Raw genomic sequence first — 27,538 nt, 5'->3', positions numbered from 1 at the left:
TAATACTCAATGGAGATTTTCTGTCGGGGTTGGTATCATAAATAAAGAGAACCATGTATTCCTTTAGATGTGTCAGGAGCTGAGCAGTTTGTGAATTCAGAAATTTATAAACCTCTCCTGAAGATTCTGTGAATACTCAGCAGCATAATTTTGAAGTATGAAGGATAAGGAATAAAAAGTGGAAAAACATTAGGTAGATTAAAGAGGATTATTGGGTAATAAAGAATGAACTATTAAATATATACATATATATACTTATACATATATGTATATACACGTGTACTTATACACACATGCCTTTAGAGAGTGAACACTAATTCAAAAGGTTCTATATGTATAATTCCAGAAGCTTCCTTTCACATTAAAGCATTCTACAGAAGTGAGCATATTGGAGTCAAAAAATATACACATATATTGATGTGTGTGTGGGTGTGTGTGTGTGCGTGTGTGTGTGTGTATCTTATGGGAACAAGAAAAAAACCAGAACATGAAAATAAGTGAAACACATAGTTTTCCATTTTCTTCAAATTCTGCTTTGAATTGTGTTTGTTTCTGCTTGATCCATTTATAGTCTCCAGTTCTTCCCAGGACAGTTAAAATGGTCCCATTACAATTTTTAATGCCTCTATGTCTTGTTATAGTTGGAAATTGGCAGTTACTGTACGTGCAGTAACCCATCCATCCAGGCAATTGGCAGTTACTGTACGTGCAGTGACCCATCCATTCAAAGCTGTCATTCGGATGCCTTGCTTTTGGGGACCACTATTAAATTAGGCATAAGTCATTTTTCAGCAAAGAAGGTGACATTTTATTTCTGTAAGACTAAGTGTTAACTCATTTTGTGTGGGGGAAGGGATATTTCCCGTATGTCTTAGAAAATATACAGCTGTCTTCTGTTTCCTGACATTATAAACTTACATTGTTTATTGGGGGAACTGTGATTTGCTTCTTCTTCTTCCTCCTTCTCCTCCTTCCTCCTCTTTTTCTTTTTTTAAACAAACCTGTATTAGGTAATACCCTGTGCTATTCATTTTATAGATATTATCTCTAATCCTTAAGCAATCTGGAAAAACAGCTGTAATTATCCTTATTTTTCTGATAAGGAACCTACAACTCAGAAGTGTAAGTAACTTGGCCACAATCACATAGCCAGCAAGTATTTCAGGGCATTAGCTCGCACCCTCTGTCATGACTCCCTTCCTTTCCTTCTTTGGCAAACTATTCAAATGAAGTAGACTGTTCAATTTAGAAATATCTTCCTTCACAAATATAAGAACCAAGTAAACCAGAAAAGGAGACTACAACTTTACAGCAAGTGTGGCTTCTATTTCTTTTGCACTGGGTAGGAGGGTATATGGTCTCCTGTGCTTATATAGTCACTGTGCCTCTTCCTGCTCTTTAAAAGCAAGAGGTTACTAATTTCTCTGAGACTCAGTTTCCTCATCTATACATTGTGGGGATAACAGTATCTATTTCATACTCACATTATGCAGATTAAGTGAAATAATGAAGTGCTAAGTACATTGTCTGGCAGGTAGAAAGCATCTGTAAATATAAACTAAGTTTCCACATAATGCTAGGTGCTTATTCAGTATTCAACAAAGCATGTTGTGTGACAGGAACTTACAAAGCGTTGTAGGTCAATTATACTTCAAAAACAAACAAACTCATAGAGAAAGAGATCAGCTTTGTGGTTAGCAGAGGCGGGGGTGGGGGGAGAGGGAACTGGAGGAAGGCAGTCAAGAGGTACAAACTTCCACTTATAAGGTAAGTATGTACTAGGGATGTAATGTACAACATGATGCATGTAATTAACATGGCTGTCTGTTACATATGAAAGTTGTTAAGAGAGTAATCCTAAGAGTTCACATCACAAGAGGAAATTTTTTTTCTATTTCTTTACTTTTCTGTGTATGTGAGATGATGGAGGTTCACTAAACATACTGCGGTAATCATTTCATGATGTATATAAGTCAAATCATTATGCTGAATACCCTAAACTTATACAGTGTTGTATGTCCATTATACCTCAATAAACGTGGAAGAAAATAAATTTTAAAAATGCCAGTTCCCCAAAAATTGAACAAATAAGTAGGATTATGCAAAAAATTGTAATTCAAATGAGATTGAGACAGAACATGACTTAGAGGTAATGACCAAGAGCCTTGTGAGTGGAAAGGTGTCTCCAGAATAGCAGAATCAGCATCACCTGGAAAGTTGTTAGACATGGAAATTCATGGGAACCACCCCAGGCATACTGACTCGGAGGGCTGGGGCAGAGGATCTGTGTGAAAATCATTGACCCAGAGGTTAGAAAAGTCTATTTTTAATTATTTTATATGGTGCCTACCATCTTATTAGGGAACACTGTGTGACTACTGAATCCTTTGCTGCACCTATACAGTATGTATTTATAAAAGATACTGAGAGCTGTAAACTCCTCGATGCACTGATAGTCTGGTAGACATGTCTGGCCTCAGAGGGTAGGACACATACAGGAATTCAAGAAATAGTTTTAATTAGTTAATGGGTTTTGCTGAGTCTCTTTTCATTAACTGCCAAATCTATTTACTCAACCATGTTTTAAAACATTATTAAGCTTATTTCACAATAAATAACGTTTTTATAGTTAAATCAAAATATAAATTTCAGAGCATTTTGTGGATATATAACAGAAACATATTTTTGTCTCAGAAATACTGGTGGGTTTTTTTGGAACTTATGTTTTTGTTTGTTTATGCGTTTGGCTCTAAAGAACTGTCCTGGGGAAAAAAAGAAGAAAAAATAACAGTGAATTGGTTTCATTAACATATGTCACACTGCAGACTATCAAGGAGAACTTGGTAAAATAATGGCCAATATTTAGAATCCATGAATCCACACAATTATACAATAATTGTTCCTTTTTTTCTCAGGAAATGCACATTGAAGGGCTAATTAAACTTCAGGCACACAGATCCAGCTTGCTAACTTTGCTATAATCATGACCATGATCACCATCAAGCACCACTTAAGTACCCATGATGTTGGGGCATTATGCCGAGATGCTGCAATTTATTAAAATGATGCAACATATCTGGACATAGAGAAAACAATCAGGCATGAGTCCTGATTACCTTTTTTTGTTTTCCCCATTCTAAAGTCTTTATTTACACTTGAGAGCAGCGTGCATCTGAGAAAGAACGAGGCCGTTGTGGTCGGATAGACCTCAGTGACCATGGATAAGTGTTCTAACATCTTAGCAAAGTGTAGTTATGAAACTTCAGCACAGTGTCAGTTACATAAGATGTGCTCAATGACAGTATTGTTGTTGTTGTCAGAGCTATTATTATTACTATGTAACAAAGAAGGAATATAAGCAGTTTAAAAAACAACCTTCTCACTTCATGCTGACAGGCAAGTAACTGTGTCATCTTCCAGACACATGAAAGGAAGTTAAAATATTTTCTCTAGCTCCAATTTCTAAACAATCCAAAAATAAAGTGATTATGTTTAGAGAAGCAGACCTTAAAGAAAATTGCCTCCAAGAAACCTGAAGAAGCAAACACAGAATGCCAGGGCCATCACAACATTGTATAAAATGCTCCCAAGACAAACATGTTAGCTCAGTGGCCAGATACCTTGACTTAAGGGGGCAACGTTTTCATGGCAAAGTGTTTACAGCTTGATGGAGTCTTCTGTGAGCAAATTAGAAAAAAAGAAGTAAGGAAGATAATGACCTCTGCAATTAATTAAACTTCTTCAGGTTGCTAATTCTTCTGCAAGTTGATTAATAAAGAGTATATGCTGCCACACTTTCTAAAGTGTGAATGTATGTCCTCAGTCATGGAATAATCATACAGACAGCTCAAACAACTAGCTTTGTTCTTAAAATAAACGTTGCAACTTAAAGAAAGAGAAGTAATGAGTCTAAATCTACCTTAATTCTTCTAAGATAAGTGAGCCAAGAATGTGAGATCAAAGGCACTGGCTCCATCAGACAGAATACAGCTCATCCCCAGCTCCAGCACTTAGTAAATGTGAAACTTTGTGAAAGCTACTTAGTCTTTTTGAGAATCAGTTTCTTCAGCTGTCCAATGGGACTGGTAACAGTATGAACTTAGTAGGATTATTGCAAGAGCTAAAGGGAATCATTCTTACACATGCCTTGCACAAAATAAGTGCTCATGAAATGTGAACTTTCATTATATTCAAGTTATACACAAAATAAGTGACTTAGTAGTACAAGCATTCCACTCCTACAAATTATCCTTTATTGGTGCCTCTTTCTCTCAATACTGTATTGTCCTATCCCCAAAGAACAAGGAAAATCTCTTTCAGGAATAGAATTATAGAAACATCAAAGATACATTTGTAATAATTAATAAGGAATCAACAATTAAAAACTGCAAATATAAGGTATTAACTAATTTCAAAAATATTTTCCAGGCAAAACATTCTTTGACATAAATCATGCCAAAGTTTTATTAGGTTACTCTCCCAAGGCAATAGAAATAAAAACAAAAATAAACAAATGGGACCCAATCAAACTTACAAGCTTTTGTACAGCAAAGGTAACCATAAACAAAGTGAAAAGACAACCTACAGAATGTGGAATGGGAGACAATATTTGCAAACATTGCAACTGACAAGGTCTTAATTTCCAAAATAGACTAATGGCTCATACAACTCAACAACAAAAAAAGGAACAGCCTAGTCAAAAAAATGGGCAGAAGACCTAGACATTTCTCCAAAGAAGACATACAGGCAGCAAATAGGCACATGAAAAGATGCTCAACACCACTAATTATTACAGAAATGAACATCAAAACTACCATGAGTTACCACCTCACACCAGTCAGAATGGCCACCATTAAAAAGTCTACAAATAACAAATGCTGGAGAGGGTGTGAAGAAAAGGGAACCCACCTACACTGTTGGTGGGAATGTAAATTGGTGCAGCTACTATGGAAAACAGTATGGAGGTTCCTCAAAAAACCAAAAATATAGAGTTGCCATGTGATCCAAAAGTCCCACTCCTGGGCATATACCCAGATAAAACTATAATTTGAAAAGATACATGCACCCCTATGTTCATAGCAGCACTATTTACAATAGCCAAGACATGGAAACAACCTACATGTCCATCAACAGGAGAACAGATAAAGAAGATATGGTATATATATACAATAGAATATTACTCAGCTGTCAAAAAGAATGAAATAATGCCATTTGTAGCAACATGGATGGACCTAGAGATTATCATACTAAGCAAGGTAAGTCAGAAAGAGAAAGACAAATACCATGTGGTCACTTATATGTGGATTCTAAAATATGATACAAATCAACATATCTGTGAAACAAAAACAGATTCACAGATATAGAGAACAGACCTGTGGTTGCCAAGGGGGAGGGGGACAGGGGAGGGATGGATTGGGAGTTTGGGATTAGCAAAGGCAAACTGTTACATACAGGATGCATAAACAACAAGGTTCTACTGTATAGCATAGGGAACTATATTCAATACCCTGTGACAAACCAGAATGGAAAAGAATGTGAAAAATATATATATATGTATAACTGAGTTACTTTCCTGTACAGAAATTAACACAACATTGTAAATCAACTACACTTCAATAAAATTTAAAAAAATATTTTCCATTTTCATACAAAGATTTTCCACAATCTTTCCATAAATTGTCAGTATCACCACTGAAATCAAAGTATCCTAATTCTTTCCTTCCCAACATTTGGAGCCATATAATATGTTACTCATCCTCATTTTCTTTTTTAGCTTTTTAGGCAGAAAGGTTAAGTCTAAAATATCCAACGTTATCTTCTGAGATTATTAAGTTGAACCATGCTACTTGAAGAATATTTTGCCATACTCCTGTTATGTTTCCATTTTTTTTTGAAAAAAAAAAAGGAGGAAAAAGGCAAGCGCTTTAGACTTTAAATTTAAAAAGTGTTTTCTTGGTCAGCTTTGGAAGAAGAACATGGCAAAGGAACACCTCATTTTGGCAAAATAGCACAAGGCAAAAACAGATCATCACTAATGGAAGCTAAATCACACAGTGGAGTTAAGCTACTAAGATATATTGATTCTGCAAGGGTAAAAATGGATTAGAACCAACAGATTATAATGAGGATCATTTTGGTACCAAAGAAGCCCCTTTAACAATGGGCGTGCATTCGAATCCTAGTATGATCATTACAGGCTCATTTTCCTTGTTCGTGTTCCCAGGATAAAGGCCTTAAAGGAAGCACTGGCATTTTAAATTGCTCGGTTTCGCTTGCTGATATTTTCTTTTTTTTTTTTCCTTAGGCAAAATTATTTTCCCATGTTATGAGAAGAATGCTTTGGAGAGCAGCACTGTAAAAGTGCAGAGAACAAAAGTGATGGCAGCCCTGGAGGATTAGGCCATTGACAAGGGAAAAGAAATTACCTGAGGGCATTTGCTCCAAGGTCCCCACTCAGACATGACACATTCACTGGGACACAGAAGAGAGCAGGACTGGGTTTCTGAGGGAATTTCATCCTGGTTGCAAAGGCTGTTATCCACTGCTCCCCCTTCACCACCGGCAGCATTCACGCATCTGCAAAGCAAGATCACAAGACAGCTTGATCGCTTAACACAGTGGGGAATAAATTTAAAATAGCTGTGATGTATCATAATTACTTACCCCTCAGAGACAGTTAAACATAAAATAAGACCAGCAGAGAAACCAGGAAAAAAAATCCTTTCTCAGCCAGTCTAGCTTTATTGAGTGATAACTCAGGGCAGAGCCCTTTATTCGGCAAAGCAGAAGACAAGGGACAATTGTCATCTTTGAAGAACTCTCCTTCTAAATAGAACCATCTACAATATATTTACTCAGGTCCCAGTACAGAGAGAATTTTTTAATTGTAACAAATTTTGAAGACGCTCCTCTGAATAAATCCATCACTTTGTAATAACTAGAACTTTCACAGTTCCCGTGACTCTCTTAGACCTTTCCTAGACTTCTCTTTCAGAGCATCTAAGCTTCCCTAGTTTTTGTTTAGTACAATTAAGGTCATAGCAAAGTAATGCAAAAAATAATTGAATATATTTTTCTTTCAGGTATTTTCTGCATTTCAGTAAGGAATTTTCGTATCATAAATCAAAGGGCAATTAGCGAGCATTTTCATGCAGCATCTGAGCACATGCTATATAGATGCACATATTATAATTGCTCTGAGATAGGTGCTGATGAAGATGAGATAAATAATCATGCTATTGATTCAATCAAATTAAAACCAAAGTATTATACTACTATATACCTGCCAGAATGGCTTAAATCAGAAATATGGAAAATATCAAAGGCTGGAAAGAATGTGGAGCAATTGTAGCTCTTCTCACTCTGCTGGTTGGAGCATAAATGCTTTGGCAAACTAGTTGGCAGTATCTACTAAGATTAAATATATATATATACTATGTAACCCAACAATTTCACTTCTATTTATATACACAAGAGAAATGTGTACAAATGTGGACCACCCCCCCAAAAAACAACCTGCCTGAAAATGTTCATAGCACCACTATTTATAATCAACCAAACTAGAATCAACAGTAGAATATCTACAATATTTATTCAGCCACAGTAAAATAGAGAAATATATTGTGATAAACTCACTGAATTAAATGCTATGAAGTAATGAGAATTCATAAACTACTGTTGCATGAAAGAACATGAATGGAGCTCACAACCATAATGTTGAACAAAAGAAGCTGGACACAAAAGAGTATAGTCTGCATGGTTCCATTCATAGAAAGTTAAGAAATAGGCAATACTCATCTATGGTGTCAGAAGACAGAATAGCAGTTACGCTTGGTGGACTGGTTGATACACAGGGGCTTAGGTAGTCCTGGTAATACTTTGTGTCTTGGCCTCTGGGTTGGTTACACAGGTGAGTTTATATTGTGAAAATTCATGGAGCTGTACCCTATGCTGTGGGCATTTCTCTGCATTTATATTATGCCCCAATTAGAAGTTCATATTTAAATTATTTTCTCAAAAATGTTTAATAAAGACTTGCTATATATAAGCCTCTTTTGCTAGGTTTTGGGATACAAAGATATTTATTAATAATGATTCATTTCATAAATATTTTGAGTGGCTTACTCTGCACCATGCCCTTACTTGGGTGCTGGGGTACAGAACTGAAAAAAAAAAAAAAAAGGGGACAAGATCCCTTCTTCTTCCAGTGATAATGATCAAAGTAAAGGTGAAAATGACAATGATGATGAGCTAAATGGTGCCATTTACTGATCTGGTAATTTCCGACACAAAGCCACAGCCAAGGAATAAGCATTTTAAGAGGGCTGCGCTGGAGAGCTTTTGGTGCTCCCCAAATCATGCTATGCTGGAATGAATTATCCTATACATTCAGAGTTTCTTTTATACAAACAATATTTTTTATTGATTCAGGAAAACTGCAAAGTAGTCTATCAGCTGGTGCAAAATAAACTTTATCAGGTGCTAAGTAATAAAAATTTAGATATTGTATAAAGCAGGTTAACAGAGAATGGTAAAAGGAGAGAAAATGTCGTGCCTTCTAATATAGGGAGGCAAGGTACAGAGTCATCTACTGACTTTAATTTCTTTTGTGGTAATAGTCAATAGTGGAAGGAGGGACCATGAAATGGCTTGAATGTCTTTCCCTGGGCAAACTTAAAAGCTGAAAATTGCTTTCCTTCTTGCCTGCATACTCTCAGCTGATGTTCTTTTACGATTTCACTGAAAAAGAAGAGGTAATACTTCTGGTAATGGTGTCCAGTTGAACATATGCATTAGTCTTTCTTCATTCCCAATAAGCCACAAAGACAACAGTAAAGGAATTTATTACAAAAAGATTAACAAAACTAAACAAAGGAGGGAGGGTTAGGCAGTATCCTACAAGGACAAAGAACATGGGACAGGACAAAGGCAACAATGGAAAACAGATAGGCTAGTGGTAACTGACTTAGCACACCAAGAAAGCTGATTACTAAGCCTTCAAGGGAAAAGAAAGAAAGTAACTCCATTTACACATCAGAACACATGGAAAATTCAGGAATTTACCTTTGGAAATGTGAATGAAGGTGAGGTAGAAAAACTGGAGGATTTATTGAAAGTGTGTTTAAGAAGTACCTAAGCCCCCAATTCCCCAATTCCCAGAGCTAGGTGATGGCCCCAGCCCTGCCCCTGCAGGTAATTGAAGGTTTATTATCTGGAGAGGTTCACAAAACAGGTCTTTGGATTAGAGACCACATGGCCCAATTAAGGATGGGAACATCATATTGAAAACAGGGTTTAAGGAGAAGTTAACATATTGAAAAAAATGACTACTACCTTAGTGACTTAAACAATGCACATTTATTATTTTTCAGTTTTGTAGTATAGAAATCCAACATGGAACTCACTAGGCTAACGTCAGTGCTCTGGCAGAGCTGCATTCCTTTCTGGAGGCTCTAGAGGAGAATCGTCTCCTTACCTCTTTCATGTTCTAGAAGCCACCCACATGCCTTGGGGTCATGGCCCCTTTCTCTGTTTTCAAAGTCAGCAGCCTTGTATCTCTCTTGCTTCTTTAGTCACATTTTCTGTTTTTCCTTTCCCATTTCCTCATGCACTTTTAAGGACGCTGGTGAATAAAATGTTCCCATCCAGAGGATCCAGGACAATCTAATCTTTCCATCTCAAGATCTTTAACTTAATGACATCTGTGAAGAATCTTTTGCTATTTAAGGTAACATATTCACAGATTTCAGGGGTTAGAATGTGGATATCTTTGGGAGCCATCATTCTGTCTACCACATCAGCCTTTTTTCATTGGGTTTCCCAAATACTGGTTGCTAGAATTATCTATTTCACATGTGATTTAAGAAGAGAGTCTTCTAGGGGTCCTGACAAGCACAAGAGTAAAGACTTAAGAAGACTGAAATTGAAGGTGTTCCCAAAGGAAAATGCCCCTGTAGTTACATATCCTGCATCATCAATTTCCTTGCCATATCTCCCTTTGATCATCACCTTCATTTCCACTCAGGCTCATTACAAAACTGCTTTAAAGCATGTCTATATTTGCTATCTCCACGCCCTCTCTCCTCTTCCTCCATTATTACCTCTTGGACTTACTTTAATCACACTTTTATTATCATTCCAGAGAAAACTCATATCAAGATCATCAACGGACTCCCCTTTGCCAAACTCAATAGCCAATTCTTATCTTAATAAACTTCTCAGAACCATTTGAAACAACTGATTATTCTTTCTTTTTTGAAAAACTCTCGTCTTCCCATTTTCTTGGTTTTCCTTCTAGTTGACTGGCTCTTTCCCAGTCTCATTTGTAAGATCTTTCCCTTTGCTCTAATCTATGAATATCTGCATTCTCCAGGGTGCAATTTCTTTCTTTCTTATCAATATATACCAGATTTATAGCTGACACCTAATTTATACCCCCATTACTCTCTGAACTCCAATCTGTCACTCCAAGCCTTCTCAGTTGGAAAGCTAATATCTCACATTTATTGTGTTCAAAAGCTAGCTTTTGATTTTCTCGCTCAAATTTGCTTCTAATATTTCTCATCTCAACAAATGGCGCCACCATTCTCATGATCGCTCAGGCCCTAAAACCTAGCCATCATCTTTGATACTTCTCTTTCTTCCACATTCTACAATCACTTTATAAGCAAATCCTGGCATCTGTACCTTCCAGATACAGTCCAAATGTGACCATCTCACCACCTTCACTAGTACAAAGCCCATCTAACCATCAGCCTCTCTCACCTGGAATGCTGGGATGTCATTCAAACCTTCATCCCTGCTGCTGCTTACACACCCCAAAATTCCTTCTCTATACTCCATCTAGCAAGGTCCTTTTCAAACGTACGTAAGAGCATGTCATTCACTCTGTCTCAAACCTCCCATAGCTTCATGATGCTGTTAGAAAAATATACTTTAACCTTATTTTAGAAGACTACACAATTTGAGTACTGGCACCAGCCATATGGGACATGGGTAATTCATCTTGTTATAACAAGCCAAGAAGGTTCCTGCTTTGGAACTCCTTCCCCTTGGAATTCTCTTAATATAGATCTTTGCATTCATTCAAGTCTCTCACATTTTTCAGGTCTCTGCTTAAATATTTTGCTGACCAGCCTCTCCAAAATAGTAGCCTCCATCACACCAATCCAATTTTATTTTTCTTTTTGGCATTTCATAGCAAAGACATTCCATTATATAGTATTTTATGCATTTATTTTTTTCTCTGCTGCTCTAGATCTTTGAGGACAGTAACTTGTTTTGTTCACTTTTGTATCCCCAGTGCCTGATACATAGAAGGCAAATATTCATAAATATTTTTTGAATTCATAAATGATTGCTGTCATGTATGAACCATGAAGATGTCCTCTAGTTTGGAGGTTTCACGAAAGATAAACGGATAAACTGTCTCATTCATTATAACACCATTTTATTAAGGCCAATAATGGTTTGGAATGCAAGATGTCTGGAAAACCTGCTTCACATATATATGAAGTATGTAACATAGTGAGTTTGCATTAGTTAGCTAGGGCTGCCATAACAAAATATCACAGACTGGGTGGCTTAAACACCATACATGTAAGGCTTGAGGCTGAAAGTCTGAGATCAAGGTGCTGACAGGGTTGGTTTCTTCTGAGGGCTCTCTCCTTTGACTTGTAGATAGCCACCTTCTACCTGTATTTTCACATGGTTTTTTCCTCTGTGTGTATCTATGTCCTAATCTCCTCTTCTTATAAGGACATCAGTCAGATTGGATTAGAGCCTGCCCCAATGATCTCATTTAACATTAATTACCTCTTTAAAGACCCTGTCTCCAAATACAGCCACATTTTGAGGTACTGCGGGTTAGGACTTCAATACATAGATTTGGGTCGGGGGAGGGGTGGGACACAATTCAGCCCATAACACATATCTAGTAGTTGTGTTATTTTTATTATATCAGGCTTCATCCATTTGAGCTGAGAGGTATGGCTTAAAGGCCCTCTTGTTCAAGTGTGTTTTTCCTCAGTCAACCTGCCACAATTCTGCCACTAGCAATTTATTCTCTTAAAGCTTTCCTTTCTCTCCTGAGACTTTGCTTTAATACTGCTAAGAGGCCGGGCTGGGATGAGAGTACTCATTTACACATATTACTTGATAAGCTAGCCTGGTCAATCATTTCTCAAAGCCATGAGAAAATAGGGCGTAAGAGACACAGATTTTGAAGAAAAAGAGGTAGACGCCCAAGTTTGGCAGCCTGAGCAACTAACCCCCAGGGGAACAGGCAGTGAACAAAGGGAAGGAAAGACAATTTGTCTATCAGCCCTTTGCCTGGGTTGGCGACCAGGAGCACCTCTGTAATTGTGCTAGCAGCTATTTCTTCCATCATGCTTACCAGTGATTTTGCAACACTGGGACTAGGTAAGACTCAGAATTGGTGGGTATTGAATTACTGAATCAGGTAAGTTCCCTGGTGTTGAATAACAATAAACACATAGGAGTAGGCTCTGCCTTGGCAACCGACTTCATAGATAACTTGATAGGGAGTTACCTGCGTTGGGCACCGTGTGTCCACTTCAAATGGAGCTTCCTAAATCTAGCAAAATGATACACTATGCTCATGCAACTGAATAGTTGACCACCCTGGGTTTTCTTCTTGATTTTACATACTAAATCATCGTTTACGATTAATATTTTGGCCTTTGCTTATTCATTCTCTAATATTTATTGCTATTTTCCTCAGTTGGTAATAAAATTATCCTTCTTTCTTCCCAAATCATTTCTAAATAGACTTTTTCGATGAACTCAGGCCAACTGTTTCCTTTGCACCACTGCTATATTTACCAAACAAAAATGTTAAACAAACTCCCTCAGTAAATAACTGAGCATTCACTAGATTCTTTCAGAGCTGTGTTCTTTTTATATTAAAATATATCACTACTGTTCATAGGTATTCTCATATTAGTTTCCAAGGCTAATAGTAGAAATTATTAAAGGCCTTAAATTGACCTTTCAATGTACTGACATCCAAAATTAAGATAATGCCCATCAATTTTACTAACACAGAGCAAAGGAGAGACATGGCATCACAGTCAGAATCACCTAATTTGTTAGCAGTGATGGCCATGTATCACTGCAGGGATGTGGGCGTGCTCCATGCAGTTGGTTTTTCCACTGATATCATTTGCAGGAAATGTTAAGGATTGTGGCTGCAACGCAGACGGAATCCCACAATATACATGGCAGCTCAAGGCACATATACTTCCAGGGATACTTAAAGATGACCAAAAGCCAGAGGATACTGTGTGAAAAATCAGAGTGTACTTGGATAAGCAACACTGTTGTTTTTATAAAAATATATAAATTCCACTGCCACATTTCCCCAGTGTCTCCATTTCCACACACCTGATTTTCCTAGATTGCATTCCTCCTCCACAGCGCAGGGACCTCAGCTCATTGTGGATTTTGCATGGAGACCAATGTTCTACAACCCAGGAATACTGATTGCACTCACTGTAACACGGGACTGCCTCGTGTACCTGTCAAGAACAGGAAAGGAAAAGAAAATTATGTGGCACTATCCAACTTATGGAAAAATAGCCTATCTTTTAGTAAAGTCGGCTGAACAGAACCCAAGAACTACATTCTGGCCCCAATAGCCAAACTGCGTTCCCCAAAAGCAAGATATATTTGGCTTCTCTGAAATTACTGACTTACCTAAAGAAACATACAGGGGAAATCAACTAGAATATGATGGCATGCCTTTGCAGAAGAGAACAAAGGACAGTCGTTACCTACCGCCAAGAACAGGAATTCCATTACCTTTTCATTTCCTCAAAGAGCTCACACAGCATCTATTAAGATGGTCCAGCTCTCAATTATATGGTACACTGTATTCTCAGATGTACTTTACAATGTCAATTGACACAAATAGAGGTAAGGCAAATTTACTCTTGAATATAAGGTTCTTAGAATGCAAAAGGAAAGTGGTATTATTTGCACCAGAAATTTCTTTTTATGTTCCCAAATGATCAATGCTAACAGGCAATCATTTAGCCTCTGGGCATTGTGGCTTTATATGAATTTAGCGATGTGTGGGATGTTTTCAGAGCATAGCTAAAACACACAGACACACACATACACAAGACAAACACACGTTAGAGGCTGTGCATGATTACTGACTGTGAATATATATAGATTTATAGTAGAAACAATAAATATAGTCAATGAATTCTTAGGTTACTTCCTATGCATTTATTTGTGATGATTTTCTCCTGAAATTTTATACCATTGGGTGGTCAATTGAGTTTGCCTCTTCAAGACTGAATTTAAAAGGCATTACTCCTCAATAGTGAACGCAGCGTTCTCCCTTGGTAAGAAAAAAAAATTGTTGTGTCATATGATGTGTTACTCTAGATCACAAAGATGGCTCTAGTGTAGCATGCTGATGAGTAGTGATTCAACCTATTACCAAAATAATTAGTGCTTTTCCTTTTAAACAAGAACTTAAGCCCCATGCCTTTCCAATTCCATAAAATTGTACACGATGACTAGGCTGTGCTATCCAAACAGAACCATTACTTGCAAGTTTCCACTAAATGCAAGGGAAAGCACTATGTAATGGGATAACCAGAAAACAAGATTGGAGCACTGTCAGCATGTGAGATGGAAATCAGATGAGAAAAGGTTATTGGCGAGACTACATCTTAGGAATCACAAATAATGTCAGAAACTATTTTTAACTGTGGGGTTCGATTTGGCTCTCTCATGTAGAGCATACAACAATAAGGGAAACCGCAAAGTGAAAAATATGTGAGGGCAAAATGAAAGGAGATGGGAAAAAAGAAGTGGAAATGGGTGTGAGGAAAGGAAGGAATTAAGTAATAAAAGAATCACATTTCATGCTGTGAATGCTGACAAGAATGGAATGAAAGGGTCAGAAGCAGTGCCTACATTAGAATAAGGAAGTAATAACTTGGAAAGGAAAAAAGTCTGCCCCCTAAAACTCATAGAGGTAAGAGAAAAAAATCTATAAAAATAAAAAGATGTGACCCAAATCTAAGAGACACCAGAGAACTAAGCTGATGACAGTTCAGGGTTTAGCTGACCCAGCTTCACCATGGAAATTAAGCTGTCACTGAAGTTACAGGTTTGTTCTATAAACTCTTCAATATGTATCAGACAATTTAAAGAAAGCTTTTTGGCTTTCCTACGAGATAGAAGAAAGTCTGCTAAAGCACTTTGCACAAATGGGGGAGATGAAGAAATTAATTTAAAAAGTAATTTTTCCCACAGCTCATGCATGAATCTGAGAGCAAGTGGATAGGATAGACTCTGAGGCAGACATATTTTTCTAAAGCTCTCAATACTAAGCAGAGCTTACACCTTCACCCTCCCTCCAGTATAAAGCCCCCCAAGGTCAGATGGAAAATGAAAAACTGTTTAGTTGCATGTACCTTTGATATACACATTTGAACACCTGGTCATGTATTGGTTTACTGTTTTTATTCTCTATGCTCCAGTGATCTACATCTGTAGCAGAGTCTCTAACCTCATCGCCAACCTATTGGAAGGTAGGGCGCAGGTCTGTGTAGGGAGATGTTGATCCACCTTCTTGAATAATGGTGTAAAAACGGGACCTCCTGAAGAAGATTCTCCATCACATGGATTTATCTGATTTTTTTTCCCAATGTTTCTGCCATTTTAATATTGCTTATACTGTCACTTCTGGCTGACAAATCCCTACCTTCATTCAAAGTCCAAGTGAATCCCACCACTTCCACAAGGCCTTTCCCATGACTCCAGTTAGCAAATCTTTGGTACTCAGTGAGAGTTTCAGTTTTAAGCAGATTTGTAGCCGGATTATAATGTCAGGTGCCATGTGCAAGGCTGGGCCAGTGGTGGCAATTAGGGCCACACTGTGTAGAGCTTGGGGAGCAAACACATTCAATGAAGTCCTTACCTTGACTCCTCTCTATGTGTCTCCTATTCTCTCATCAACTTGAGATTTTTTTCTAACTTTAGTCTTAATGTCTCCTTTGTACTGTAAATCATACTGAAAGAATATGCCAAGAGAAACACAATTTGAACCCTCTACTCATAAATACGCTTCTGGTTTTAACCAAAGTCAGACCCGGACTATCAGTGTTTGTTTATATGACTACCTGAACAAAACTTGTGAGTCTTAGGAAGGCAGGGACTATGCTTCTACGATGTCTGCATTTTGTAAAACATTCGGAGGAGGGGGTGATGCCCAATCAGTATTTGTTGAATTGAAACTAATTTTTGAAGGGGCACAGATTGCTAAATGACCCTCACTTAATTTTCTAGAGAAAACAGGCACATAAATGGAATGTATAAGGAGTGTTTTATAAAGCTCAAAAGACAATAAGAGGGAACAAAAATGAAACTCTTTTCTTTCCATTATGGGGCTTTGGTGAAGAATAGCCGTCATTACATTAGCAAAAGGTGCTGCCTGACGATTTTTGTTATGGGAAAGAAAGGCTGTCCCTAAAGAATTCTGAGAGTTGTTTGTTTAGAAACCTTGTTCATCAGGCAAGGAATCTTACCTAGAGGATCAAAAACACCCACAAGAGGCAAAAAGGCAGCAGGCCGTCAAGAATAAAAATTTACTATCCAAATGCCCAATTTCTTCTCATGTCAGTCCTTTATGTTCTGGCTATTTCATATTGGTATTTGGTTGGTGCTTATTATAGTTTCATAATGGAAATGTGTTAAAGCATGGACTTTATCAGGGAATCATGCGGAAATGTTCTGAAGGAGATAAATGAGCCATGGGAAAGTTAAATGAAAATCATTTCTAAATGGCACAAATTAGGAAGAAAATAACAGGGTTTAACAGGGCCACCGATGCTAAGAAATGCCACTGAAAAATCTAAATCCTCTGAGAGAAGTAACATTTCTTTCTCCTGGTAATGACTCCTATTTATTACTTCTTTATTGGGGAATTGTGTTTTGTTTTGTTTTTTAACATCTTTATTGGAGTATAATTGCTTTACAATGGTGTGTTAGTTTCTGCTTTATAACAAAGTGAATCAGCTATACATATACATATATCCCCATATCTCCTCCCTCTTGCCTCTCCCTCCCACCTGTCTAGGTGGTCACAAAGCACTGAGCAGATCTCCCTGTGCTATGTGGCTGCTTCCCACTAGCTATTTATCTATTTTACACTTGGTAGTATATATAAGTCCATGCCACTCTCTCACTTCGTCCCAGCTTACCCTTCCCCCTCCCCGTGTCCTCAAGTCCATTCTCTACATCTGCATCTTTATTCCTGTCTTGCTACTAGGTTTCTTCAGAATCATTTTTTTTGATTCCATATATATGTTTTAGCATACGATATTTGTTTTTCTCTTTCTGACTTACTTCACTCTGTATGACAGTCTCTAGGTCCATCCGCCTCACTACAAATATCTCAGTTTCGTTTCTTTTTATGGTTGAGTAATATTCCATTGTATATATGTGCCACATCTTCTTTATCCATTCATTTGTCAATGGACACTTAGGTTGCTTCCATGTTTGTAGATTTTTTGATGATGGCCATTCTGACGGGTGTGAGGTGATACCTCATTGTAGTTTTGATTTGCATTTCTCTAATGATTAGTGATGTTGAGTATCCTTTCATGTGTTTGTTGGCAATCTGTATATCTTCTTTGGAGAAATGTCTATTTAGGTCTTCTGCCCATTTTTGGATTGGGTTTTTTGTTTTTTTTGATATTGAGCTGCATGAGCTACTTATAAATTTTGGAGATTAATCCTTGGTCAGTTTCTTCATTTGCAAATATTTAATCCCATTCTGAGGGTTGTCTTTTTGTCTTATTTATGGTTTCCTTTGCTGTGCAAAAGCTTTTAAGTTTCATTAGGTCCCATTTGTTTATTTTTGTTTTTATTTCCATTTCTCTAGAAGGTGGGTCAAAAAGGATCTTGCTGTGATTTATGTCATAGAGTATTCTACCTATGTTTTCCTCTAAGAGTTTTATGATGTCTGGCTTTACATTTAGTTCTTTAATCCATTTTGAGTTTATTTTTGTGTATGGTGTTAGGGAGAGTTCTAATTTCACTCTTCATGCCTGTGCCCATGGCAGACATTACTAGTCACGTATAGTGTTCTTTTACAGCATCTTTTCCTACACTGAAGGCCAGGCAGCCACTACCAATGGATTGCAGTACGTGTGTGCAATCCTGATCGATGTATATTAGAGAGAGTGGGCAGCTGGACCAGCCAGACATCCCTATGACACCAGATGGGGGAAGGGGTGTATTGCTACAGACCCAAGGAAATAAAATTTTATAACATCAACTTAGGTTTCCATAACTTCCAAGAGAAATTAAGGAAACACTCCCATTTACCATTGCAAGAAAAACAATACCTAGGAATAAATCTACCTAAGGAGACAAAAGACCTGTATGCAGAAAACTGTAAGACACTGATAAAAGAAATTAAAGATGATACAAACGGAGAGATATACCATGTTCTTGGACTGGAAGAAACAACATTGTGAAAATGACTAGACTACCCAAAGCAATCTACAGATTCAATGCAATCCCTATCAAACAATTTGTATGGAAACACAAAAGACCCCAAATAGCCAAAGCAATCTTGAGAAAGAAAAACAGAGCTGGAGGAATCAGGCTCCCTGACTTCAGATTATACTACAAAGCTCCAGTAATCAAGACAGTATGGTACTGGCACAAAGACAGAAATATAGATCAATGGAACAGGATAGAAAGCCCAGAGATAAACCCACACACATATGGTCACCTTATTTTTGAAAAAGAAGGGAATTGTGTTTTTATAATTTTGTACTTCCAGAGTCATACCATAAAGTCATTCATTTAGTCAGTCTTTTAATATATATTAAATAAGCCTTTGCTCACTGTAACTGCTCAATTTAATTAAGGACTGTTTTCTGAAATTACTCTCCACCTATGTACTGACTGGTACAAACTTGGAAGCAGGGTCTCACTGGGGTTCGGCAGGTATCATTATTGTACATCAGAGTCTTAGGGTTCAAGGGCTCAAATAAAGCAAATAATCCAACAACAACCAAAATTAAAAAAAAAAAAAAAAAAGAAAGAAAGGAAAAGTCATGGCCTCCAATTTTCTATAGAATAAATTTTTGCTCCAGTGAAGCTGCCAGTCAAGACCCAGGTAGAAAACTTCAGGCTTGAGACCTCCATGCTGGGCACTGTGCTACTTGGAACTTGAACATGAGTTCAAAGGTCCAATTGGGACTAGAGATTCCTGCAAGTCAGAGCCAGGGTCTGTCTCATTGGAATGTGAGAGGAAATGGTCTCTAGGAGTGGTAAGATCGGTAAAGCACTACGGGCTTCCTTCTCCCGCAAAAGGTTGTGAGTTCTCAGCCAAAAGTGCACAAATTTGCCGCTGATTAGGTCTACGATTCTCATCCCTAAATTCAAAGAACTTCCCTGCTAGTCCTTTTCTGCTGGTCTATACTTTCGTTCTTCCTCCAGGGCTTACGCTTTCCTTTCAGAAGGGTCCTCTAGGCTACACCTTCCTTCAACTTACCAAATTCTGTCCCTTTTCTTATTCAATCAGCCGTGAAGTTATGCTCTCCTCCAGTACGACTTGTCTGACTGGCTGGAAATTATCACATTTACACAAATAATCTTTTGGTTCCATTTTTGTTCATCATGCATTTATAATTTGTTTGTGTACAATGTAGTGTGTATATGCAATGCTAAAAAGTTCAGTCCTAATGCAACTGCAGCTGCATGCTTTACAATGAGCCCATCCATCACTAGTCCTTGGTCATCAATGGTAACACAATAACACTCTGTGGATCTTTATGGCTTATACAAAACATTCCATGTTTTAGGTCTTGATCATCACAATTATTTGAGTTAGAAAATGTTGGTGTGATCCCTATTTACAGGTAAAAATAACTGAAGTTTGAAGAAGCTAAGTTAGTCATTTATGGCTTATAAATGACAAGGCTGGTGCTTAAACTGAGATTATTTAAGAATCCCACCCTAGTGATGCCAAGAGTTCACAGGCTCTCCCTGTTTAGCTTGTACAAGCACATCACCATGCTTCGAGAGCCAGTCAATATCTTTTCAATGATGAAGATAATGCTAACATTTATAAATTCTTGAAAAAGGAAAACCAAGAGCTGAATATTCAAAGACGTCTATACAGTAAATGATGCATATTACTTTATGTAGAAAATAATATTGCCTAAGCAATTCATTCCTAGTCTTTAGGTATGGAATCTCTTTTCACAATTTCAAAAACCCAAAAAATGTCTCCGAAAACTTGCAAATTTAAAGCAAGATTATGCCTGTGTCTTTTCAATGGTTGCAACTCTTTGTGTGAAGATGATGGGTTAAAACAATATTCCACGAATGGTTTTAAATTTGTATCTGTGGGAAAATCATTATGCCTGTCATTTTGTGCTATGAGTTGCTCAGAAGGGAAGCACCTGGAGTCAGGATTTTCTGGAGATCTGGAGCCTGGTGATCCATAATATAGGATGTGGGTAACTGTCAGTTTTAGCCCAGACGTTCAAGTCTGAGGCCCTGGCTAACCTCCTCTTCCCAGATGTTTTCCCACACTACCTCCTTAGCTTCCTGAGAATTCTCTGAGCTTACCATCATCCCTGGTATGTAAGATTCACCATTGGTTTTATTTATTTATTTATTTAGTTAGTTAGTTAATTTTTTGGCTGCGTTGGGCCTTCGTTGCAGCAAGCAGGGGCTTCTCATTGTGGTGGCTTCTCTTGTTGCAGAGCATGGGCTCTAGGCACATGGGCTTTAGTAGTTGTGGCACACAGGCTCAGTAGTTGTGGCTCACGGGCTCTAGAGTGCAGGATCAGTAGTTGTGGCACACGGGCTTAGTCGCTCCGCGGCAAGCAGGATCTTCCCGGACCAGGGCTGGAACCCATGTTCCCTGCATTGGCAGTCGGATTCTTAACCACTGCGCCACACAGGATGCCCTCCCCATTGGTTTAAAACATGCATTATATATTTTCTTTTCAATTTTGATGTTAAAAAATCTAAAAATGAACTTAATAATGCTGAATGAGTTTTATTTGCAAGATTTATTGACAAAGTGTTGAACTTTAAAGCCAATGGGAAGTTTATTAAAATACTGACCATGGTAGTTTCATTCCCTATCTCCTAAGAATAGTGGTTTCCAAGCTTGCAAACCCGGAGAACTGTTGCATTGTTGCAAGGGGCCCGTGAATGCATTCTCATTCCAAAGCTTGTCTGTAGTCTCAATGAATAATATAATCTCATCAACGTTAGTCCCACCACTTGTCAAATGAAGACAGGGAATGTGATTTTAAAGTTTTAATTTCATTTGAAGGAACTGCTGAATTTGATATCACTCATTAGGAATTTTCTCAACCCAGGCTAACTAAGAGCACAAGCTCCTCGTATCAAACACTCAGGGAACCACTGCCTTTACATGTAAAGAAGAGAATAAATAAACTGAAAAGGAGGCTATACCCTAAATTGTTTATATTTTGATAAGATATTATATAGAGCAGCCCTCTTTCTAAAAGTGAATATTGAAATAAAATTTTCCTGAGAAGTTCTAACCTCCAGATTCTTTACTTTTTATTTTCCAGTGGTCTATAACACTTAAGCCCTTCCCTCTGGTCTGAATATCACTGCTGACCTTTTAAGCAGAGGGTCCTCATTATCAAGACCAACACCCATGCACAGCTAAACTGTCTCTACCATCCGCATAGTCTTATTTTCCTCCGCCCATGGCAGGGAGTGAAGGGATGGGAGATGGGGGAGCTGGGTACTGAGATTGAGTAAATGTGGCCTCAATCCATGCATGTACTTCTTCCCCTTCCCCATGTTTCCTTCCCATTCAAGGATGTCACAAACGGGCCACCCATTACAGAGGGTATTTAAAAGAGGAGAACCACAAAGCCCTCATCCAAAAGGCCATGGTTAAGCTCAGTAATTTGTGCTGATGCCATGTAGATTATTTATAATGGTGAATAAGCAGAAATGCCTTAGTTTTTTTTACTGCATAGCATTATACTTCTCCTTTGGCAGATTTACATTTCTTATTTGTGACATTTAAGCAACTACAAAAATGAACCATGGTCTTAAAGTGGACTACGTGGTAAGGGACATCAGCAACAAAAGTTGTCGTTGTGCAGATCCCATAAAGCACAGGATATTCTACAGTGAAGTGTGTGTGCGCGCACACACGAGCGCTAAGCAGAATCCCTCTGTGCCTGGTAGGTGATACAGAACTGGCGGAGCATACTGACACAGGCAACTTGGGGCAAGCTTAACTATAAAGCCCACTCTCTGTACCACAGCAGTGTAAACAATCATAACCAATAGAATGAGAGAGGGAAACTCACTCCAGAGTCTGGATTGCCTTCTCCAGTCCCCTGGGAGATGCTGCCCACTGCCATGCTGTGATATGAGAACAGATGGAATTTTGTAGATTGCTCACAGTACACCAGGGACTACTGTCACAGTGGCCCTTTGGATTTTCATAGAGCAGATTGCAGTTATCAGTCAAGCTGAGGTGGAAAAAAAAAAAAAGAACCAAAAAAACCCAAAAGCAATCCCATGCCAGCTATGATTGATACTTCCAGAAAACTTTGGAAGAGGTGAACACGTAACCCTTCAGAAAATAGGTTATGGATGGATCTTGAGGATACTATGTAAAATAAGCCAATCGCATAAGGATAAATAGTATATGAATATACACATATGACGTATATCAGATGTCAAACTCACTGAAGCAAAGAATAGGATGGTGGTTGTCAAGGGCCGCAGGGAGGGAAAAACAGGGAATTGCTAATCAATGGGCATAAAGTTTCACATGAAAAGTTCTGGAGATCTGCTCTACAGTACTGCCTATGGATAACAATACTGTACTATCCACTTAAAATCTGTTAAGGGGGTAGTAGGGCTATCTTATGTTAAGTGTTCTTACCACCATAAAATTAAAAAGAGTTACATGTCTCAGAGGGGGTTGGATTGTACCATGGAAACCTGACCAGTGAAAGAACCTTTCTGCTCTTAGCATCTATAAGATGCTGTCTAGGGGTCTAGTGCACAGATTAGATAGATAGATAGAGAGACAGATACAGACAAAGTAAGTCTGGGTCCAGAATATGACCACCAGAAATCAGGTGAGAAAGGAAAACTTTCTTTCTCTGTTGCAATACAAAAGAGAGTCTGAAACAGAGACTACTTTGGCTTCTGGCAGCTAACAAAAGTTTTACAAGTTATAGGTATAAGGCAGTGCTAAAGCAGAGATTAGCAGATCTCAGTTCTCACAAACAGATGCCCAAAGGATAAGTCAGAAAGGTATATGGTATTGTTCGAGGTTTATCAAGAAAGGGAGGAGAAGGGATTTAAGCCCGAGACTTGCAACTCATTGTGTAAGTGTCCCACACAAGTGAAGGCTTTGGGGAAAACTGTTACCTTCCTTTGCTGGGAGAGGGTCTTGTATAGCTCTCACTCATTCTCAGTAGTTGAGAGCATCATGCTATCCTTACTCTAGAATACAGGCAACTGTCTCTGCACTCGAATGTAAGAAGCCTATTGGAGCATGCCTAGGAAATCAATGTAATTTGAGTTACAAAAAATGTATTTGTGGAAAGAAGCAGTATGATCTAAGTTGCACATTCCTTAGGCAAAGAAATCCTATGTTTGTGTGGCTGAACTATCAGATACAAATGGACAAGGATGGGTAGCCCTAGTTGGGATTAATCTACTATGACCTACTTCAGATGAGAGATTCGTCAGTCAAGCAAACAAACCAAAATCTAAATCTTATTCTCATAAACTATATACAAGGCCCTGATACATACAGGATGAAGCTTGAACACTGCAGCCACCTGAGGTAAGAAAATGGGAAATTTGATGAGGTAGAAGTTAATTGGTAGATAATGGGCATGCGCCACTAACACTTCTGAGATTTATATCAAGAGAGATATTCCAAATGAAGTTTGGGACACGTAAGTCATCTTAAATGAGAGGAAGATGAGATGGGAATGTGTGAGAGCACTGAGAAAGTTGAAGTGGTCCCAATATGAGGTTACGGTTATGAAAAAATAATCATTATATCTACTATTTTCACAAAGCTTCCAACATAACAAGGAAGAAGAGATACCAAGATTTGGTGGTGAAAATGAAAGAGACAAGTAAAACCTTAATGCTACTTTGTGAACTCATTTAAGATTAGCGTATTCCAGAACCCAGTGACGCATTAAAGTTTCCTTTTTTACCAGCAGAATTGGAAGAAAGAAGACAAGGCATCAGCTTCCCCAGTGCCTTGAATTCCAGGGGGTATTGCTAATGAGCAGAGAGGCAGAAGCTTGGAGGTTTGCCAAGAAAACTTCTTCATAATACTTTTAACATCTTATTTCATCTTATCTTGGCTTAGTTGGGCTAAATCTGAGACCATGTGTGACCTGAAAAGCAATCTAGTCTTTGGGAGGTTTGCTCAGAACTTCCTAATATTCACAGTAGGCAAGCATAAAACTGGCTTCTAGGACCAAGTCCAAAAGGAAAGCCCCAAATTGGCAAGAAACGACTTTTCACATGTTTCCTATCATGCAGTGGAACTCTGGGCCCACCATGTTACCGTCTCTTAATCATTGCAACAAACAAATCTTTCCTACTCTAAAATGCATTCGTTCTCATCTATCACTTACTCCAAAGTCTATCAGGGAGTTAGAGAGAACAGAACAAAGGAAGGAGCCATCAAAAATGGCCTTTATTCTACCTAGTAGAAGGAAAGAGATAAGAATTCTAGTCTGCAAACTTCATTCCTAATTTGGCTAATTTCTAAATGCTCCCGCTATCACAAAAGGCAGGAGAGGAGAAGAGTGTATTTTTCACCCAAGAAAAAAACAGATAATTATTATTTTCATATAGTTTGGGGCAAAAAAGAAAGAAAATAAAAAATATTATAAAGAGACTTTTTGCACAAAGATATTATGTGTCACATACACACACAAAGTAGTCTTTTTCTTCTGCAGATAAATGCATGAGGAAACAGTTCTAAGGCTGCACTGTGCCCTAACAGTTCTCCCAGTTAAAATACAAGGCCAGGCACAGCACAAAATGGCTTTTTAAAATATGAACTCTTAGTGTGAGTCCTTCCATAACAAACCTGAGGTGTCTAAGACAAAGTTAAAGTGAAACAGAGCCACAGTGATGTTTTATAACCAAGGATGGCACGGCCTGACCTTTGCAGAAATGAGAGGCGAGATTGATTGGCTAATGGAATCCCTGCCATTCACTTACATGGTGATAAATTGTGATCTTGGCTCTGATTTCCACCCTAATTTCATCAGCTGAAGACTCTTATTAGGGACTAATTGAAAGCTGCTTCTTTACGGAATAAAGAGTATTTTGTTGGAAACAGGCTTCCCCTGAGGCAGAAAGTGAAGAAGAGACAAAGACTGATACAGACCTTTTAGGCCCTTCACAAGATAAAACCAGAAGATGATTGCTGAAGGAAAATGCTAGTTTAAGGCAGACCTGCTCCTGACCTCCATTTTAGTAAATTTTGTTTTGACCAAAGGAAAGACAGCTGATGGTAAAGTAGAAGTCATGTCTAACAAGGAAATATCACTATATACAACATAAATGATGAGCCTGTTACTGGGTACTTGCAAAACACAGGTTATTTGAAAAACTTGACAAAGAAGTTCTTAAAATGTGTTACAGGATGATCAATTAACCCATTTACATAAAGTGGGCAATTTTCTACAAACCTGGACTCAATAAAAAACTAAAACATGAATACACAGCATGTGTGCAACCAGTGACAGCTTTTCTGAGACATTTACTGAGAACTAAGATTTCCAGATACCATATTTTCTATAAACAATCCTTCCTCCACCTCCACCCCCCAAATAAGAGAACTAATACACTGTGTCCCTGGGTTATACTCTGTACTCAATAGATATATATTGGTATAAATATGAACAAATGACTACAGAAATATTCTCCTAAGCATGTTCCTAAAAAATATACATAGACCAAACCATGATGCTGGTATGACCTGGAGTTAAAAGTTGTGCCCTCTTTGTAATTAACTTTACAGGAACATTAGTATTATGTATCAATTATTCAAATCTAATTGCTTGTAACTGTACTCTGGTGCCAATATTTCAAAGCAGATATCCAAATGAATTCAGAGATTTATATTTCTTAGATTTTATTATTTCAAAATTCTCTCGTCTCTGATTTCATTTTTGATTTCTCTGAATAAAGATGATAGTAATTGGACAGTGTAACCCCACTTCCCCATCCCAATCATGGATGCCTTGAATTAATTATTAAAAATACAAGCTCCTAAAAGGACTTTTTCTTTCTCTGAAGGCAGGTAATATTCAAGGCGTCCAGGACACAACATGTCTGCGAACTAAAAGTAGACCCTGCTGGTACGAGGGAGTCAGGCTCACAGTGACCACTGGATCTCTCTGAAGGCAGGGACCATCTCTTGCACATCTCTTACGTTGCACTTAGCATCTGACATGTGCAGGGCCCATAACAGTCTCAAGATAAATGCATGTTGAACTGAATGCTAGGAAGTATAGGGCTTATGGTTCTAGATCTGAGCTGGCATCTCACTTGGTGTGTGTGTGTGTGAGTAGGTCTGTTAAAATAGTCTTCCTTAGCAGGAACCACACTGCTTTGGATTGATGACATGGCATTCTTAGAGCAATTTAGGAGATGGGCAGCATCAAGTACTTTACTTGGATTGGATTCCTGTCCTCCATTATTGGATTCCTTGGGTGGATCCTCTTAAGTTGATAATGAGTTCCTCTTCAGGGGTGGCTTCATTTCAGTGATGGGTGACGCGATCCTTTATACTGTGTTAAGGATTATCTGTGGTCTAGTGAGCAGAGGAGTATGAAGAGAGCCATGAGAAAGGGGTTATGATTCAGGTTCTGCCACTGATTCCTGGCAGCTCACTTAAGGGTCTCTTGGGGTCTAGCTTTTCTCTTCATAACCTGACATTAATACTTATTCTCAAGAGAAGTACAGTAATGGTATATGAGCTTTAGAAAGTTTGAGAGAGTTCACTATATGAAGTAATGTTTGTTTTGAGTAAGATTAGCACTTGAGGCATGGAGTTGAAGAAATTTTGGAGCTGGAAGTAAACTGTATGATCATCTATTCCAACTGCATTATTTTCTTCATCAAAAATACACCTGCACTCTCATCTACATTAACCTAATTAACTTTGAATAGTTATTAACACTGCACCCTCAAAACTTGGGAGATGTGACATATTGAAAGAGACAGATGTCTTGGATTTTTATCCTTCCTCATCCTCCACATCACCTAATATATTAAAGAGAAAAAGAGATGCCCAATCAGTAACAGCTAAGACAGCAAAACAACCTGGATCATTCTAGACATATTATTATTTCTGATAAAGATACAAAAGACTATAATTCCATAGTCACATCAATTTTTGACATTTTTCTTGAGCACGAAATGATTCCTTCTAAAAAGGAAAAGTCTCAAAAAAAAAAAAAAAGGG

The 27,538-nt window shown here is 38.0% G+C and overlaps 1 protein-coding gene across 1 annotated transcript in view; it reads right to left on the bottom strand.

Annotated features, from left to right (window-relative positions):
- Positions 1-27,538, bottom strand: part of THSD7B (thrombospondin type 1 domain containing 7B) — a 773,362-nt gene that overhangs the window by 87,191 nt on the left and 658,633 nt on the right. The window contains exons 15-16 of the mRNA XM_024122279.2: positions 13,405-13,538; positions 6,426-6,576 (exon numbers count right to left, since the gene is read on the bottom strand). Of these exons, the coding sequence (XP_023978047.1) occupies positions 6,426-6,576; positions 13,405-13,538 (285 nt within the window). The remainder of the gene's footprint in view (positions 1-6,425; positions 6,577-13,404; positions 13,539-27,538) is intronic.

Source organism: Physeter macrocephalus, chromosome 2 (genome assembly GCF_002837175.3).
Source record: "Physeter macrocephalus isolate SW-GA chromosome 2, ASM283717v5, whole genome shotgun sequence".
Classification (NCBI taxonomy): Eukaryota; Metazoa; Chordata; class Mammalia; order Artiodactyla; family Physeteridae; genus Physeter; species Physeter macrocephalus.
Note: the sequence above shows the minus strand (reverse complement) of the source record. Positions and strands in the feature narration are given on the sequence as shown.